Genomic DNA, 20,039 nt, shown 5'->3' with positions numbered 1-20,039 from the left:
CTCTGCAGCTCCCCTGGATAAACCAGGCTGAGTAGTGTCCCACCACTGCCACCAATTGTGGAGACACGGGGGTCAGTGAGTGCTCTCGTCCGCTGGCCCCGGCCGCCTTTAGAAAGACAGCATGGCCCAGGGCTCATCCCAACTGAACGCCCGACCTCCTTAACCGTGGGCGGAACACTACTCCGACAACACAGGGTGAGGGAATCACAATATTAAGACTTTATTGGATCCCCAAACAATTAACGGCACATAGCACACAACCAGCAAAACACACAAATGTAACAGGCAACAGAGTCTCACCCTTCCGCTGGATCACCAGGGATTAGATTGTTCGTGCATCGGGGTTTCCAGGGCCAGCTACTCTGAGAAAAGAATAGTGGCAAGCGTATGAAGCTTACCAAGCACAGCAATGTCTGTAGCCAGGTGACCCAATTGGCCCAACCTGGGTTTCTTCCTTAAGTAGTCTCTGGTATGATGATATAATCCTGGCAGCCGGAGTCGAAATCCCTAGACTGCAGTTATGGTCTCCAATCGGAATTGGGGTACCTAGATTGAAGCCATGTAGACAAGTGATCCTCTAGTCAGAGCCAAAGTTCCTAGACAGAGTCCACAAGGCATCCTGGTTCTGATCCCCTAGCCAGCTCCTAAGAGCTTAGACTGGATCATGCAACATCCAACAACAACCTAGTGACTCCAAGAAGTCACCTTTTATAGCCATAACCTTCCCTTTAGGATATCCTGTGCCCTTATCGGATTGGTTGTACAAGGTTGCTTCTCTTATTGGATGAATTTCAAGCTATATTCAAATATCCAGAGACAAGGGTGAGACAGGTAAGTTACATCACATCTAGCAATTCACTTAGTAATACAATGGGAAGTTCGCATAATTGAGTTATCTGGGTGTCTGGCCTTCAGTGGCCAAAACAATTACATGAGTCAACAAAAACTTCAATACTAAACTCCCAAGAGTCTTGTAGAACAATGAGGGATTATGCCCCATCTATAAACAAACTGTCTTCATGTCTGGCTGAATGTTAAGAAGGTTAACCCATGCTAGGCACTCAGAGTCCATGTCGTCACACATACCTCACTAGCTATCCTTACTGAGCACTTTTTTGCACTTTATTATTATTCGATTTGAGCACCTTTCATACCTGCCGTTAGGGTATTCTTGAGCAGGCTAAGGATAGCCGTCGAGGAGTGGGGACGCCATATCGTTTTCCTTAGGGTGCCAACCCCCGCGTGAGGTAGTGGACAGGAGGGAGGTCTATTTTTAGGGCTTTATCTTTAACCCTCCTACCTTCTCCACCTGTGCATATTAGGTTAGTTATTGTGTATCTTTTTGATGTTTTAAGAGATTCTAATAAAATTGATGATTTTAAGGGTTAATATACTATTTTTTTTTTTCTAATCTGAGAGTAGCATGATGTAGGTAAAAAGTCTCTGAAATCAACAATATATCATTTAGTTTAATGGGTGTGATGACGTTTTTAGATTTAGCAATGCAGCAGAGCTCAGAAATTTAAGCCGTCCACATCAAGCTCTCTGTACAAATATATAGACAGGCACTAATCAGAGGGGCATGTGGCCTAATTGGTCTAGTGGAGTCCAGGCAATGATCCCAAGTCATAAAACCTTCACTAGAAGTAAATGGCACACAGGGTAATGACACATGGTTGAACTCTGTGTGTCAGCCACTAACTCCTGCTGTCTTCAGATTAGATAGCAAAAACCTGCTGACAGATTCCCTTTAAATGTGTACAGAGACTTGGAAGTTAATAGTGGTATAAATAATATTAATTACAGAAGACCAAATACAGAAGGGTACCACAGAAGAGATGAAGCGTATTCTTGGCCAACTCATTGGACTGAACTCACCAAATTCGATTTGTAGAGCTGCCAAGGTGAGTGCACCCAGTACAATAGTGTAAACTAGTTGTTATCTATTATACATGATCTTTGTAATGAACAGTTCTTTTACCCTCTGTAAGTTTCCAAGGTCTTTTACTTATCAGTCACACAGGATTTCCCTGATGCATTCCTGACTGCTATCTTATTAGTACATCATATTCATAGAGCCGGTGTCAACACTGCATTGTTAACTTTTATGACCGGCCATTCTGTGTTCACTTTCTTTCAGATTTAGTGCTTTCATTCCTGTATGCCCATGTATATTGGTGATTTTCGGCCTGCTATTGTGTTAATTTCTATATGAGGTTACGTCCACGAGAAAGTAGATGATTTAACGATGACCTGTCAGCCTTGCTCATACGTCTGGTTTAGAATACCTTTTTTTTTTAGTTTTTAAAAATTCAAAAATGTGAAAATAAATAGATACACACAGAATTGCGTAGTCAAACTATATACATTCTTAACAACAGTAGTGTCCACTTTGTATAAATCAATAGTATAAACCAATTTGAGGAATTTTATAATATATCTAATAAGATAATTCTGTGTTTTTTCTGCACTTATGAACCACTTCTTCGCCTTCCCCCTGCCTCGTTATCTTCTTTCAACGCACTGTGGTGTCAGTATAGATTGCCTACTATACTGTTAAGAAAAAGAGGTAGAGCGAGATACAGACAGAGTATGCTGAGATTTCTAATAAGGATTTTACCTCACCCCAGTGCTGGATTCACTTCTACACAGCTCAGTACTATAGTATAATTTTCCCCATGCCATTCTCTCACGTGCGGAGCTCCATGCTCGGCTCGTGAGAAAATGGCACACAGGGAGCCATTTTCTCACGAGCGGTGGATTTCACGTGTTTCCCCGCAAGAGGTCCATTCAGACGTATTTGTCCAACTGAATTTAGTCTGCTGACTCACCCAGCGTTCCCCAATATCTCTTGTTTCTAGCACACAAGCGACGGAGTGCACGTGATGTGTATTTCTCCACCAGGTGGAGTTACTTCAAGTAAATTTCTCCCCTTTCATTTATACTTCTTTTTACATTTCAATTAGCCCTGCAGGTTTTTCACTAACCTCATGTGAATAGTCCTTTCATCAAAAACATGACATCTGTGTCCATTGTACACATTCACTCGTTTCTCTCAGGTACACTCTTCACGTCTTTATTGAACCTTTTTGATTTTTCAATCATTCATTCAGCTCTGCTTATTCGATAGTCCGGCCATGCAGCATTTCCATTAGCGTTTACTGACGGACCCTGCACTCTACTTGTGTCATTATACATCTGAACATTCTTCTCATTATTTCTTAATAAATCTGTTCTACTGACGAAGGTCACTGCGCTGACCGAAACGTCTTGCAAAATTTGAACTGCTCTACATTTTGAATAGTTTTTTTTTTTTTTGTTTGCATCTATTTTGGAGTACCTTTTCTATTTTATTTTGGATACGGAGTCGGACCCTATCAGAGCACCTATTCTTACATCTTAGAAGTGCCGTGTCACTCTATACAACTTGGCAATGAAGAGCAGGAATCCATCCATGGGCATTTTGCTTTGTATCTGAGAGATCATAGCAGATAGTCTCCCACCAGCTCAGTCAATTGCAGGTTGAGCACGAGCATGCAGAGGTGAAATGCTGGCTGGTGAAAATGCAGGCTGCAAGTCATGTCATGACCAAAAAATGTTGTTTTTCATTTACATACACACAAAGGATTATTCTGAAATGTTACTTGAAATATAACCAACATGTGCCAAATATAGGGTTAAATAGGTAAACATTAATCAAAGTGTAGTACACCCTGGCATGTTAGTCAGAAGGCAAGAATAAATTCACCTAAGGCTATATGTAAATTAATCAATTGAAAACACACTTGAAAGAACCAAAATATATAGCCAAGAATAGAATATAAAATATATACATTTTATTACAATTAATTTAAATGCGAGGTGCAAAATAGTGATTGAAAAGGAAGCAGCATGAATAAAAAAAAATGCAGCCACACAGAAAACACTAAAAACTGGATCACGTACACCACTGGGATATTAAATAAATAAATCACAAATGTGAATCAATCCAATGCCAGTGGAAATGAGACTTAGAATAATGATAGAATACGGCTAGTTCAAAATATAATGGTATAAAAACAGTGTCATAAAGAACATCCAATGCATATAATACCTAGTGGCATCTCCTCCTGCTGGTGCCAGGTCCCAATGCGCGTTTCTGTGTGTGGACTTCGTCGGGGACATGGTGCCAGACCAGCATGTGGCCACATTAAATATGCCAGACAGCCAATGAACTGGCACATGACTAATAAGCCAGTTTTTAATTTTTGTTTGTCTGGGAATGTTTCAGAAATCCTTGCCTTTTTTATAATGTTGATCCTTGCTGTTGACGTACTGCTTTTTCTTCTAGTATGAAATGACTTGATCACATTTTACTATTTTTCTGGTCGTGCCAGCCCTTTAGTATTTTGCATCTTAGTTACTTGAAATTCGCAGTCACATGCAACTTATGAAGTAAGTCTTTGCGACCTGAGATACAAAAAAAAATTAGACATTTGAAACTGTCCCAGTGAGCTGCAGTGCAAGACCATAGGAAATCATTGGATGCAAGAGATCTTGCAATATAGGTTGCCATATAGACCTAGCCTTATTTTGTCATTTATTGCAATTCCTGGAATAGCCATCAGATGTGACTCTTAGGCTATGTGCGCACTAGACCGTTTTTCCCGCGGATTTACCCGCGGATTTGCCCCGGAAATTTCTTGAGAAATGTCTGCAATCTTTGTGCAGACATTTCCCATGAAATTCAATGAGAAAAAAAAATAGTTGTGCGCACTGTGCGGATTTTTCTCAAGAAAATTTCTTGAGAAAATTTTCTCGAGAAACTTTCTTGAGAAAATGTGCATGTCCATTAATTTCCGCAGGTACCTGCGGTATTCCGGGGGTATTCCGCAGGTAGCAATGATGTGCGGTATACCACCGGAATAGCCGCGAATTACCTGCGGGAATGCCCATCGCTGCCTGCGGTTTTGCAGGAAGCGATGTCATTATGCCAGGAAGAGGAGCAGAGTAAACACAGACGTCGCACTCCCTGGACGCCGCACAGAAGCACTTCCGTGCGACCTCCAGGTGCCCGTGCAGTCTGTGTCCTGCTCCGGCCTCGCGGCTGCCTGCACTGCAGGGTGTCAGTGTCTGCCCGCAGTGTCAGCAGCCTGTCACGCGGCAGCGCAGGCAGACACTGACATCCTGCAGTGCTGGGAGCCGCGGGGATGACGATCGCTGCTGTCAGGAGGTGAGATCATTACCTGCTGTGACGATCTCCTGCCTCCTGACGTCACCGCGGTCACTGCTGTCTATGCCCGTCTCGCGAGCGGCCCGAGACTGTCACTAGCGGTGACGTCACGGGCTCTCGCGATAACTCAGTGACAGCGCTGACGTCAGCAGTACAGGAGATGATCACAGAAGGTAATGATCTCATCTATGCTCCTGATGGCAGCGCTAGTCATCCCCTGCAGTGACCTGAGCTGACCTATTGATGTTAGCTCAGGTCACTGCATTGCTCTCCCAGCCAATGGGGAACATTCTGTTTTTCATTGACTGGGACAGCGACTATGGTATGGATCGCCGTGCCCCCCCCCCCCCCCTTATTGGATTACGCCGGACGTGGAATTGATTGTGCTCTTTTCAATAAATTGGTTAAAGAGGGAATGTTTTGGGGAGTGTTTTTTCAAATAAAACTTTTTTTGTCTATTTTTTAATTATTACTGACTGGGTTGGTGATGTCGGGTATCTGATAGACGCCTGACCTCACCAACCCCAGGGCTTGATGCCAGGTGACATTAAACATCTGGCATCAACCCCATATATTACCCCGTTTGCCAACGCACCAGGGCGCGGGATGAGCTGGGGCAAAGCGCCAGGATTGGCACGTCTAATGGATGCGCCACTTCTGGGGCGGCTGCGGCCTGCTATTTTTAGGCTGGGGAGTGTCCAATAACAGTGGACCTTCCTAGTCTGAGAATATCAGACCCCAGCTGTCCGCTTTACCTTGGCTGGTGATCCAATATGGGGGGGACCCCACGTTTTTTGTTTTAAATTATTTATATAATTTAAAATAACAGCGTGGGGTGCCCACTGTTTTGGATTATCAGCCAAGGTGAAGCTGCCAGCGGTGGTCTGCAGGCTGCAGCCGTCTGCTTTACCCTAGCTGGCTACAAAAAATGGGGGGACCTCACGTCATTTTTTTTTAATTATTTATTTATTTTATGGCTAAATACAAGGCTAAGCACCCTTTAGGCTACTTTCACACATCCGGCTTGAGCTCTGCGGCTCAATCCGGCTGTGCAAGCTATGCAACGGATGCGGTGAAAACACCGCATCCTTTGCATAAGTTTTTCCTGTGCGGCTAGTCCGGTTTTTGCCGCTTGCGGCATGCTACTGAGCATGCGCAGTGGCAAAAACCGCATGTGGCGGCCGGATGCGGTTATTGCCGCATCGCGCCGCAACCGGCCGCCATAGGCATGCATTGAAAAATGTGCCGCATCGGCCGAATGCGGCGCGATGCGGTTTTTTTTTGCCGCACGAAAAAACGTGCCAGGCAACGTTCCATCCGGCCGCCGCATCGGCTACATCTGCCGCATGCGGCAAAAACCGGACGGAACGCAAGGCCATGCGGCACAATGCGGCACTAATTAAAGTCTATGCAGGAAAATTGCAACTGGCAGCAAAAAAAACCGGTTGCGATTTTCATGCAAAGTGCCGGATTGTGCCGCATAGCAAAAACCGGAGGTGTGAAAGTAGCCTAAGTGCCACATGAAAGTCACTAAAGGGTGCCAGCTTAGAAAATGCAGGGAGGTGGAACATTATATAGGTTTTTCTCATCTATCTATCTATCTATCCCTCTATCTATCTATCCATCTATCCCTCTATCTATCTATTCATCTATCCATCTATCCCTCTATCTATCTATCTATCCCTCTATCCCTCTATCTATCCCTCTATCTATCTATCTATTCATCTATCTATCCCTCTATCTATCTATTCATCCCTCTATCTATCTATCTATCTATTCATCTATCCATCTTTCCCTCTATCCATTATCTGTCTATCGATTATCTTTATTATTTATTGCAGGGACAAACCTGCGGTAAATCCGCGGTAAATCCGCGGCAAAAACGCATGCGGATTTGGTGCGGATTTTTTCCGCAGGTCCGGAAATCTTTCACTGGCAGAAGTTTCTCAAGAAATTTTCTTGAGAAACTTCACATTTCTAGTGCGCACATAGCCTTAAACGTCATTGTGTTGAATGTACCTTTTATGCTTCAGATGTTTAAGTGAATTATTGTTTGTGATGTTTTGCCCCTGAATGGTATTTGAGATCATTTCCGCTAATTGTCATAAGGGAATACTGAAATCAAAAGGGGGAAAAGCTAAAACATGTAGGAGGGAAATGGCTGACAACTAGTTAACAAAATCCTAACACAAGCCTAAAGGCATCAAAAAGGGTAGACGATAACCGCTGACCTAAGACTAGGAAAAACTCAAGGAGTGTGCACCAGACATCTAGATTTATCAAGCTACAAACTGCTGCATTGTATGTTCTAGTGGAGGCTACAATGAGCACCCTCATTTTACACTGCACGGTTACAGAATTTAGGACATGTTATCTCATCTGAACGGTATCCAGTACTTTTATAAAAGAGAATAACAATTATTGATGTCCCTTTCTTTCAGAGTTTATATGATCAATGCAACAGTGGTCAAAGCCTGGATTTTACTACCATTAAGAAACAGACCAATCAGAACTCCAGGCCAATGAAGTGATATCCAGCCTCAAAAATCAAGACTAAAGATCTTCGCATTGGTAATTTGTACTCCGGAGGCTTCAATCCTAGAATGTGTAACACGTAATGATGGCACTAGGTGTTTTCTACACTCGTCATCTGCTGTTACCCTTGTAATATACGTGCATTGTGTATATATTATATCCTCTCCAGAACTTTCGGATTTTCTAGGTTTAGCTTATACTTTTTGTAAATTCAGTTCACACTAAATTAAAATCCAAATATATAAAGCTGTTTGACCACTCAACAAATCCTCTCAAGTCCTGTATGATGGCCATTGGAGCCCTACATGCACCCAAGACCCTATAATGCTTAAAGAATTTGTCCAGTTACCAAAACTTTTTTTTTTTCTGATAAATCTTGCTAATATGTGCCCCTCAACACATCTATTATGTTTTTTCAGCAAAATTACCTTTTATTGTGCACTAGCAGCACATGCTCATTGCTGGCTCCAGCTCTGATGGGGTTAATCTCTCCTCTGACTTCCTGTGTTCAGTTCCTACAAGTCCCAGAACTCTTTGTGGCTCTAGGGCGGTGTCTAGCTTATCTAACACACCCACTGTGTGTAACACCCCCCTCAGCTCTCCACCCAAAGCCTCCTCCCTGCCTCTTCCCTGTGTGGATGCACTGAGAGAAATCACACAGACAGCAGCAGCTCCCAGCTCTGCACAACCAGGGGAAGAAAGCGTGCGTGCATGCATGCGTGTGTGTGTGTACAGAAATTATGATTATTAGTCGGTGCAACATGTGAAAAAAATAATTGGGGAAAAAAAAGTGACGGGGTGATGAGATTGCTTTTTTCCCCTTTTGCCTAGTCTGTGTGTCGTCCGCATCATCAGCCAACCGCATATGACCGGATCCTGTGGATTAAATGTGCAGCGCATGCAACCGTTATTTTACCTGATCCTTCTGCAGCGGGACACAGAATTTATCGGCCAGCGCTGGAGTCAGCTGACTCCTGATCTCACAGCCTGCACACACTGCAATAGCTGCAGGTGGGCTCATTCATATGACCGTTCCGTTTGTCCTGGTCTGTTCCTGTTTTTTTTGCGGCCCCATGGACAGGAGCATCTTTTCAATGTCTTTTGTGTAGGATCGGATGGTACACGGTAGCACTTCCACGTGCATCCGATCCTACAAAAAAAAACACATCGGATGCCGTATGTCCGCTCCGTTATTATGGAACATGTCCTATTCTGTTCCGTAATAACGAACCGTGACTCAATACAAGTCAATGGGTCCGCAAAATTCCCGGAAGCAACACGGAAGCACTTCCATATGACTTCCGTTGGGTGCCCGTGCAGTCAGTGTCCCACTCCAGCCCCAGCCCCACGGCTGCCCGCACTGCAGTGTCAGCAGCCGCGGGGGATGACAAGCACTACAGTCAGGAGGTGATGAAGTCCTGCCCTTCTGACGTCAGCGGTCGTCACTGCCTTCTATGCCCGCCGCTTGTCACATCACCTCTCGCTGTCGACCCGAGACGGTTACTAGTGGTGACGTCACGGGCCGCTCGCAATACTTTGTTTGTGAAGGCGGCGGTCATTGAACTCGGTGACAGCGCTGCTGTCAGGAGTTCAGCGATCATCGCAGGTAATATACCTCGCTAACCTCCTGATAGCAGCACTCGTCATGCCCTGCAGTGACCTGGGCTGACCTATTGATGTTAGCTCAGGTCACTGCACGGCTCTCCCAGCAAATAGGGAACATTCTGTTCTTCATTGACTGGGACATTGACTATGATATGGATCATCGTGGGACCCCCTTGTATTACACCAGACCTGGATTTGTTTTTCTTTCTAATAAATTGGTGAAAGAGGGAATGTGTTGGGGAGTGTTTTTTCAAATAAAAATGTGTTTGTGTATTTTTATTTTCTTTGTCGCTCCATTGGGAGACCCAGACCATTGCGTGTATAGCTATGCCTCCGGAGGCCACACAAAGTATTACACTAAAAGTGTAACACCCCTCCCCTTCTGCCTATACACCCCCCGTGCTCACGAGCTCCTCAGTTTTTATGCTTTGTGCGAAGGAGGCTGACATCCACGCATAAGCTCCACAACTTAGTCAGCAGCAGCTGCTGACTATGTCGGATGGAAGAAAAGAGGGCCCATAACAGGGCCCCCAGCATGCTCCCTTCTCACCCCACTTTGTCGGCGGTGTTGTTAAGGTTGAGGTACCCATTGCGGGTACACAGGCAGGAGCCACATGCTGTTTTCCTTCCCCATCCCTTAATGGGCTCTGGGTGAAGTGGGATCTGGATCGGTCTCCAGGCACTGGGGCCGTGCTCCCTCCGCAGCCCCTGGGAATCTGCAGGATAGGAGCTGGGTATCGTCAGGGACAAGGCCCTGCTACTATGAGGTACTCTGTGTCCCCGTGGGGACCGCGCATGGAGCGCTGGTGCCATACACATTACAGCACTGCTGGGTGTGTTAGTGCGCCGGGGACTACCGCGCATGGAGCGCTTGTGCCATACACATTGCAGCACTGCTGGGTGTGTTAGTGCGCCGGGGACTACCGCGCATGGAGCGCTGGTGACATACACATTGCAGCACTGCTGGGTGTGTTAGTGCGCCGGGAACTACCGCGCGGCCGCGCTTATTGCCGACCGCGCTTATAACTTTAGTCCCCGGCTTCTGCGGCCTAGTGTCGTATATTCCCGCCCACAGGCCTGCCAGTCAGGGGAAGGGCGGGACGCTGCACAGATCGTCAGCGCTGAGGGCTGGAGCATACATTAGTATCCTCCTCCCTCCTCACTCAGTACACTGGGGCACTAGATTCCCGCACTTTTCTTGGGCACGCCCACGGTCTCCTCCTCCCCACAGAACGCCGGCAGCCATTCCTGTCAGCGATTCAGACGCTGGAGAGGAGAGACAACACAGGGAGACCCAGGCAGGGAATCTGGAGATCACACAACCGCTCTGAGCGGTCGGTAAGCAGCACCTGTGGTGCTGGCCCCACTGAGTACCGAAGTGTATATATATATATATATATATATATATATATATATATATATATATATATATATATATATATATATATATATATATATATATATATGCTTATAGGCTATACATTTGCACTGTACGGTCGCTCTGTTGATTTTTGGCTATATACCCTCCTGGTTGTTCTCAGAGGAGACAACATGTCATCCGCAAAAAGCAAGGGTGCCAAAGCACAGGCGTACTTTGCAACATGTACCTCATGTACAGCTGTACTACCGGCAGGTTCCACTGACCCTCATTGTGTGCAATGCTCGGCCCCTGTGGCACTTACTCAGCCGGAGCCTCTGCGACTGGTGGCCCAGGTGGAACCACCTGCTACCACTGTCCAGGTGACAGGGACGGAGTTTGCAGCCTTTGCTGACAAACTGTCTAAGAGTATGGATAAATGGTCTGCTAAAATACTGGAAGCATTGCAGTCCAGACCGGTGATTCAGGCCCCGGGCACTATCCAATCCTGGACCCCTGGTCCCCCTCAATTGGAACAGCAAAGTGCCCCTGGGGTATCCCATAGGTCCCAGGGTGAGGTCTCTGACACGGACCGCAGTCCCAGGCCGCCCAAGCGGGGTCGCTGGGAAATTCCCTCCACTTCATCACACTGTTCAGGGTCCCAGCAGGGGGACTCTCTGGAGGATGAAGCGGAGGTATCAGATCAGGATTTTGATCCTGAAGCCGCTCTCAACCTAGATACACCTGAAGGTGACGCAGTAGTGAATGACCTTATAGCGACCATCAATCAGGTGTTGGATATTTCTCCCCCAGCTCCTCCAGTTGAGGAGTCTGCTTCTCAGGAGAAATTCCGTTTCAGGTTTCCCAAGCGTACATTAAATATGTTTCTGGATCACTCTGACTTCAGAGAGGCAATCCAGAAAAACCGAGACTGTCCAGACAAGCGTTTTTCCAGGCGCCTTAAGGACACACGTTATCCCTTCCCCCCCCGAGGTTGTCAAGGGCTGGACTCAGTGTCCTAAGGTGGATCCTCCAATCTCCAGCCTGGCGGCTAGATCCATAGTTGCAGTGGAAGATGGGGCTTCACTCAAAGATGCCACTGACAGACAGATGGAACTATGGTTGAAATCCATCTATGAAGCTATCGGCGCGTCTTTTGCTCCAGCATTCGCAGCCGTATGGGCACTCCAAGCTATCTCAGCTTGTCAGGCGCAGATTAATGCAGTAACTCGTACATCTGCCCCGCAAGTGGTGTCCTTAACCACTCAGGCGTCGGCGTTTGCGTCCTACGCCATTAATGCGATCCTGGACTCGGCGAGCCGTACGGCGGTGGCATCCGCCAATTCGGTGGTACTCCGCAGGGCCATGTGGCTACGTGAATGGAAGGCAGACTCTGCTTCCAAAAAGTTCCTAACCGGTCTGCCATTGTCTGGCGACCGCTTGTTTGGTGAGCGATTGGATGAAATCATTAAACAATCCAAGGGAAAGGATTCATCCTTACCCCAGTCCAAACCAAACAGACCTCAACCACGGAAGGCACAATCGAGGTTTCGGTCCTTTCGGACCGCGGGCAGGTCTCAATTTTCCTCGTCCAAAAGGCCTCAGAAAGATCAGAGGAACTCCGATGCATGGCGGTCTAAGTCACGTCCTAAAAAGACCGCCGGAGGAACCGCTCCCAAAGCGGCCTCCTCATGACTTTCGGCCTCCTCAAACCGCATCCTCGGTCGGTGGCAGGCTCTCCCGCTTTTGCGATGCCTGGCTGCCACAAGTAAAAGACCGATGGGTGAGAGACATTCTATCTCAAGGTTACAGGATAGAGTTCAGCTCTCGTCCTCCGACTCGTTTCTTCAGAACATCTCCGCCCCCCGACAGAGCCGAGGCTCTTCTGCAGGCGGTGGGCACCCTGAAGGCGGAAGGAGTGGTGATCCCGGTTCCTCTTCAGCAACGGGGTCACGGTTTTTACTCCAACTTGTTCGTGGTGCCAAAAAAGGACGGATCCTTCCGTCCCGTTCTGGACCTAAAACTGCTCAACAAGCATGTGAAAGCCAGGCGGTTCCGGATGGAATCGCTCCGCTCCGTCATCGCCTCAATGTCCCAAGGAGATTTCCTGGCATCAATAGACATCAAAGATGCTTATCTCCACGTACCGATTGCACCAGAGCATCAGCGCTTCCTGCGTTTCGCAATAGGGGACGAACACCTTCAGTTCGTGGCACTGCCTTTCGGCCTGGCGACAGCCCCACGGGTCTTCACCAAGGTCATGGCAACAGTGGTGGCAATCCTACACTCTCAGGGACACTCGGTGATCCCTTACTTAGACGATCTCCTTGTCAAGGCACCCTCTCAAGGGGCATGCCAACACAGCCTGAACATTGCTCTGGAAACTCTCCAGAGTTTCGGGTGGATCATCAATTTTCCAAAGTCAAATCTGACACCGGCCCAATCACTGACATATCTTGGCATGGAGTTTCATACTCTCTCAGCGATAGTGAAGCTTCCGCTGAACAAACAGCGTTCACTACAGACAGGGGTGCAATCTCTCCTTCAAGGTCAGTCACACCCCCTGAGGCGCCTCATGCACTTCCTAGGGAAGATGGTGGCAGCAATGGAGGCAGTTCCTTTTGCGCAGTTTCATCTGCGTCCACTTCAATGGGACATTCTCCGCAAATGGGACAGGAAGTCGACGTCCCTCGACAGGAACGTCTCCCTTTCTCGGGCAGCCAAAGCTTCCCTTCAGTGGTGGCTCCTCCCCACTTCTCTGTCGAAGGGGAAATCCTTCCTGCCCCCATCCTGGGCGGTGGTCACGACGGACGCGAGCCTGTCAGGGTGGGGAGCGGTCTTTCTCCACCACAGGGCTCAGGGGACTTGGACTCAGAGTCCTCCCTTCAGATCAATGTTCTGGAGATAAGGGCAGTGTATCTTGCCCTAAAGGCGTTCCAGCCGTGGCTGGAAGGCAAACAGATCCGAATTCAGTCGGACAACTCCACAGCGGTGGCATACATCAACCACCAAGGCGGGACACGCAGTCGGCAAGCCTTCCAGGAAGTCCGGCGGATTCTGCTGTGGGTGGAAGTCACAGCCTCCACCATATCCGCAGTTCACATCCCGGGCGTAGAAAACTGGGAAGCAGACTTTCTCAGTCGCCAGGGCATGGACGCAGGGGAATGGTCCCTTCACCCAGACGTGTTTCAGGAGATCTGTTGCCGCTGGGGCACGCCGGACGTCGACCTAATGGCGTCCCGGCACAACAACAAGGTCCCGACATTCATGGCACGGTCTCAAGATCACAGAGCTCTGGCGGCAGACGCCTTAGTTCAGGATTGGTCGCAGTTTCAACTCCCTTATGTGTTTCCTCCTCTGGCACTGTTGCCCAGAGTGTTACGCAAGATCAGGGCCGACTGCCGCCGCGCCATCCTCGTCGCTCCAGACTGGCCGAGGAGGTCGTGGTACCCAGATCTGTGGCATCTCACGGTCGGCCAACCGTGGGCACTACCAGACCGACCAGACTTGCTGTCTCAAGGGCCGTTTTTCCATCTGAATTCTGCGGCCCTCAACCTGACTGTGTGGCCATTGAGTCCTGGATCCTAGCGTCTTCAGGATTATCTCAAGAGGTCATTGCCACTATGAGACAGGCTAGGAAACCAACGTCCGCCAAGATCTACCACAGGACGTGGAAAATATTCCTGTCGTGGTGCTCTGCTCAGGGTTTTTCTCCCTGGCCGTTTACCTTGCCCACTTTCTTCAGCGCTCTATTGGGAGACCCAGACGATTGGGGTATAGCTACTGCCCTCCGGAGGCCACACAAAGCACTACACTAAAAAGTGCAAGGCCCCTCCCCTTCTGGCTATACCCCCCCGTGATATCACGGGTTCTCCAGTTTTTAGCTTTGTGTGCGAAGGAGGTCAGACATCCATGCATAGCTCCACAGATTTTAGTCAGCAGCAGCTGCTGACTATGTCGGATGGAAGAAAAGAGGGCCCATGTAGGGCCCCCAGCATGCTCCCTTCTCACCCGTGGATGGTGTTGTAAGGTTGAGGTACTTATTGCTAGTACAGAGGCCGGAGCCCACATGCTGTTTTCCTTCCCCATCCCCATGAGGGGCTCTGGGTGAAGTGGGATCTTACCGGTCTCCAGGCACAGAGACCGAGCTCCATCCACAGACCCAAAAGAACCTGCTGGATATGGAGCTGAGTATCGTCAGGGACAGGGCCCTGCTACATCAAGGTACTCTGTGTTCCCATGCACATCGCGCCCACACACACCAGCATTGCTGGGAGTGTTAGTGCGCCGGGGACAACAGCGCGGAGCGCTGGTGCTATTATTCACTGCAGCTTTGCTGAGTGAATTTATGTATTGAAAACGGCCGCGCCGGCCGCTGCTGGTTGTTTTTTACATTGTGGCGCGGCTGGGACTTGTGGTGCGCCGGGGGACTTCGGCGTCGGCCGTGCACATGGGACGGCCGCGCTTATTACTAGAGTCCCCGGCTTTGCGGCCTAGTTTTCGTTTCGTTCCCGCCCCAGCCCTGCCAGTCAGAGGAGGGGCGGGACGCTGTACAGTAGCTCAGCGCAGGGAGCTGGAGTCTGCTTTGCATTCTCCAGCCCCCTCTCACTGAACACAGTGAGACGCCGGGTTCCCGCTCTTGGCTGGGGCTCGCCCACGGCCCGCCCCTCTGCACAGGACGGGGAAGAGAAGCCGGCAGCCATTATGGTTTCCACTCTGGGAGAACGGAACCAGTCACAGGTTTTTGGGCGACCTCGCACCCGCTCTTGTGCGGGCGGTAAGCAACTGACACCACTAATGCTGAAGTGGGCTTTTGGGCTGTGTGCTGATATGCTATGCACTGTACTGTACTGCCGCTATTCTGGGCAACAGCAGCAAATAAGCAATGCTGCTGAGGCACAAGCTTTCAATGCTTCTTCGTTTGCATGTGCTGCAGTGTTTACTGTCAGATTGGGCAACAGCAGCAGTAGAGCAATTTGTGCTAAGGCACAAGCTTTCAATGCTGCTTCGCTTGCATGTGCTGCACGGTTTATTGTTATGATATACATTCACTGTATGTCGCTATTCTTGGCTAATGCGCCCAGATAAACAGACAAAAGCAGCAGTAGAGCAATGGTGCTACAGCACAAGTTTTCAATGCTGCTTGACTTGCATTGGCTGCAGTGTTTACTGTCATGCTTGTATGCTATACATTCACTGTATGTCGCTATCCTTGGCTAATGTTCCTGGATAAATAGACAACAGCAGCAGAAAGGCTAGGGTGCTAACGCGCAAGCTTTCAATGCTGCTTGGATTGCATGGGCTGCAGTGTTTACTGTCATGCTGTATGCTATACATTCACTGTATGTCGCTATCCTTGTCTCATGCTCCTAGATAAATAGACAACAGCAGCAGAAGAGCAAATGTGCCAAGCCACAAGTTTTCAATGCTGCGTGTACTACATGTGCTGAAGTGTTTATTTGTACTTCATGCTTGTATGACTATTCACTGTACGGTCGCTATCCTCGGCTAGGCTCTTAGATAGCTAGACAACAACAGCAGAAAAAGACAAGTTGCCAATGCACGGGCTTTCTATGCTGCTTGTACTGCATGTCATACGGTTTCAGGACCCCCAGTGCGTGCAATTGCTCAACCGGGGTCTCTGCTATATGTGGCCAAAGGAACCACCTGTGATCTCTGTCCAGAGACAGGGACGAAGTTGCAGTTTTTCCGCTGATATATTGTCTGTGACTATGACTGACATCTTACAGACTTTGCACCCCAAGCAGACCGTGGGCAATATGGTTGCAATGACCCTGGCCGCCCTGATCTGGAGCATCTCAAGGCGCCAGAGTGATTCCAGGCATCCCAGAGAGCAGGCATCCGACACGGTCGACAGTCCCAGATGGCCTAAGCGGGCTCGCTGGCATTAGCCCTCGACTACATCACTGGGCAAGGTCCCAGCTGGAGTACTCTCTGTACGATGAGGCAGACGTAGCTGTTCAGGACTCTGTTCCTGAGACCGCTCTCAATCCGGATACACCGGATGGTGACGCTATAGTGAATAATCTTATTGCGTCCATCAACGAAAGGTTGGGTATTTCTCCCTCAACTCCTCCAGTGGAGGGGTCAGCTTCACAGCAAGAGAAATCTCTATATATTGAGTACTTGTTTAGCACTCTGACTCCAGAGACGCAGTCCAGAAACGACACGCTTATCACGATAAGCGTTTCTCCGACCGTATTAATGAGACACGTGTCGCTCCCCCTGACGTGGTCAAGCGCTAGACCCAGTATCCAAATGTGGATCCCCCAATCTCCATGCTTGCAGCTAGATCTATAGTTGTAGTGGTGGATAGGACTTCACTTCAAAAGGCCATTGACAGGCAGATTGGCCTCTGGTTGCAATCTGTCTATGAAGCTATCGGCAGGTCGGCTGCTCCGGCAGTCGCAGCCGTGAAGGCACTCCAAGCTATTTCAGCTAGTATTGCGCAGAGGGTCGCTGTCACAGGTACTCTCGGTCCCAGCAGCGTCTTTAACTCGCAATGTCGGCATGGCGAATCATGCTGTTATTGCTGTCCGAGACTCTACGAGCCGGACGTCAGTGGCATCCGCCAACTCCGTGTTTTTACGCAGAGGCTAGTAGTTGAGAGATTGGAACAGAGGCTGCTTCCAACGAAGTGCTTAACCAGGTTGCCTTTATCTAGTGATAGTCTGTTGGTAAGGGTTGAATGAAATCATTCAACTATCCAAGACGACTCAAAAAGCCCAGAAGGGCATAGATTCCTAGCGGGCTCAATTCACGCCCGGGGAAGGCAGCCGGAGGACCCGCTACCAAAGCGTTTTCCTCATAATTTTCAGTCCTCTCACTCCGCAACCGCGGGGGGGCAGACTCCCCCGCTTTAGCGGCATTTACCTACCGCAGGTTGAGGGCCTGTGAGTGAGAGTCAGTTTGTTTTCAAACTACCGCACCGACCGAGCCGAGGCTCTTCTGCAGGCGGAAAGAGCGGTAATCCCTGTTCCTCTTCAGGAACCAGATACGCATTTTGCCCCGACCTGGTCGTGGTGCCAAAATAGGACGGCTCCTTCCGTCCCGTTCTGGACTTTATACTGCTTAACGAGCACGTGAAAACCAGGCGGTTCCGGATGGCATCACTCCGCTCCGTCATTGCCTCTCTGTCTCAAGGAGTTTTCCTAGCTTCAATAGACATCAGGATGCTTATCTACACGTGCCGATTGCTCCGAGGCACCGGCGTTGGCTACGATTCGTTATTAAAGACGAGAATATTTCGTTTCGTAGCCATACCCTTTGGCTGGCGACAGCCCCACGGGTGTTCACCAAGTTCGTGGCAGCAGAGGGAGCAGTCCCGCGCTCTCACGGTCACTCTGTGATCCTTTACTTGGGCAATCTACTGGTCAAGGCACTCTCCTTTACAAGCATGCCAACACAACCTGAACATGGCGCTGGACCCTTCCCAGAGTTTCGGGTGGGTCTTCAACTTGTCAAGGTTGAACCCAATCGCTGGCATCTCCTGGAGAGTTTTCACACTCTCTCAGCGATAGTGAAGCTTCCGCTGGACAAACAGCGTTCACTACAGACGAGGGGACAGTCTCTCCTTCAAGGAGGCGCCTCATCCAGAGGCGAGTTTTAGCTTTTCCAGACGGTCAAAGACCATCTTCAGAGGAGTCCACTCTTCAACTCAGTGGTCTGGAGCTCTGGGCAGTGTATCTTGCACTGCAAGCCTTCCTGCAGTGGCTGGAATGCAAATAGATCCGAATTCAGTCGGACTATCCACAGCGGTGGCATACACCCAACCACCAAGGCGGACTACGCAGTCGACAAGACTCCCAAGAGGTCCGGCGGATTCTGCTATGGGTAGAAGACAGAGCATACACCATATCAGCTGTTCACATCCCGGGCGTACGACACTAGGAAGCAGACTTCCTCAGTCGCCAGGGCGTGGACGCAGGGGAATGGGCTCTGCACCCGTTTGTTTGCAAGAATTCTGTAGACGCAGGATGAAGACGGACGTCGACGTCATGGCTTCTCGGCAACAACAAGGTCCCGATTTTCATGACGCGGTCTTACGATCAAAGAGCTCTGGCGACAGGCGCCTTGGCTCAGGATTGGTCACAGTTCCAGCTACCGATTGCTGCCACACCATCCTCGTCGCCCCAGACTGGCCGGGGAGGTCGTGGTACCGTGATCTGTGGCATCTCACCGTCGGTCGACCGTGAGCACGACGTCATTGCCACCATGAGACGGGCTAGCCTGCCGCGGTCTGCCAAGATCTACCACAACTCGTGGAAGATATTCTTATCTTAGTGTTCTGCTCAGGGAGGGTCTCCCTGGCCATCGGCATTGCCTACTTTGCCTTCCCTCCTGCAATCTGGTTGGGAAAGAGGTTGGTCGCTCGGCTCCCTTTAAGGGCAAGTCTCGGCACTATCCGTGTTCTTTTCAGAAGCGTCTAGCACGTCTTCCTAAGGTGCGCACGTTACTACAGGGGGTTTGTCATATTGTGCCCCCGTACAAGCGGCCGTTAGATCCATGGGATCTGAACAGGGTACTAGTTGCTCTCCAGAAGCCGCATTTCGAGCCTCTGAGGGAAGTTTCCCTTTCGCGCCTGTCACAGAAAGTGGCCTTTCTGGTTGCGATCACGTCGCTTCGGCGAGTGTCTAAGCTGGCGGCTCTGTCATTCAAGGCTCCCTTCCTAGTGTTCCACCAGGACAAGGTAGTGCTGCGCCCTATTCAGGAGTTTCTCCCTAAGGTTGTATCCGCGATTCTTCTTAATCGGGATATACCCTTTCCTTCCTTTTGTTCTCATCCGGTTCTCCGGTATGAAAAGGATTTACAGTTGTTAGTTCTGGTGAGAGCACTCAGAATCTACATTTCCCGCACGGCGCCCATGCGCCGCTCTGATGCATTTTTTGTCCTTGTCGCTGGTACGCGCAAGGGGTTGCAGGTTTCTAAAGCCACCATGGCTCGATGGATCAAAGAACCAATTCTTGAAGACTACCGTTCTGCGGGGCTTCCGGTTCCTTCAGGGCTGAAGGTCCATTCTACCAGAGCCGTAGGTGCGTTTTGGGCATTACGACACCAGGCTACGGCTCAACAGGTGTGCCAGGCAGCTACCTGGTCGAGCCTGCACATTTTTTCACCAAACATTATCAGGTGCATACCTATGCTTCGGCGGACGCCAGCCTAGGTAGAAGAGCCCTGCAGGTGGCAGTGGCTTCCCCATAGGGGAGGGCTGTCTTGCAGCTCTAACATGAGGTATTTCTTTACCCACCCAGGGACAGCTTTTGGACGTCCCAATCGTCTGGGTCTCCCAATAGAGCGCTGAAGAAGAAG

At 49.2% G+C, this 20,039-nt stretch overlaps 1 protein-coding gene across 2 annotated transcripts in view; it reads left to right on the top strand.

Annotated features, from left to right (window-relative positions):
* Positions 1–20,039, top strand: part of TTK (TTK protein kinase) — a 305,010-nt gene that overhangs the window by 260,284 nt on the left and 24,687 nt on the right. For both annotated transcript variants that reach the window (XM_075340172.1, XM_075340171.1), the window contains exons 21-22: positions 1,807–1,904; positions 7,654–7,783. In XM_075340172.1, coding sequence (XP_075196287.1) covers positions 1,807–1,904; positions 7,654–7,743 — 188 coding nt within the window. In that variant the 3' untranslated portion in view covers positions 7,744–7,783. The remainder of the gene's footprint in view (positions 1–1,806; positions 1,905–7,653; positions 7,784–20,039) is intronic.

This window comes from Anomaloglossus baeobatrachus, chromosome 3 (assembly GCF_048569485.1).
Source record: "Anomaloglossus baeobatrachus isolate aAnoBae1 chromosome 3, aAnoBae1.hap1, whole genome shotgun sequence".
NCBI lineage: Eukaryota > Metazoa > Chordata > Amphibia > Anura > Aromobatidae > Anomaloglossus > Anomaloglossus baeobatrachus.
The sequence above is the reverse complement of the archived record's forward strand: the minus strand, read 5'-3'. Positions and strand labels throughout refer to the sequence as shown.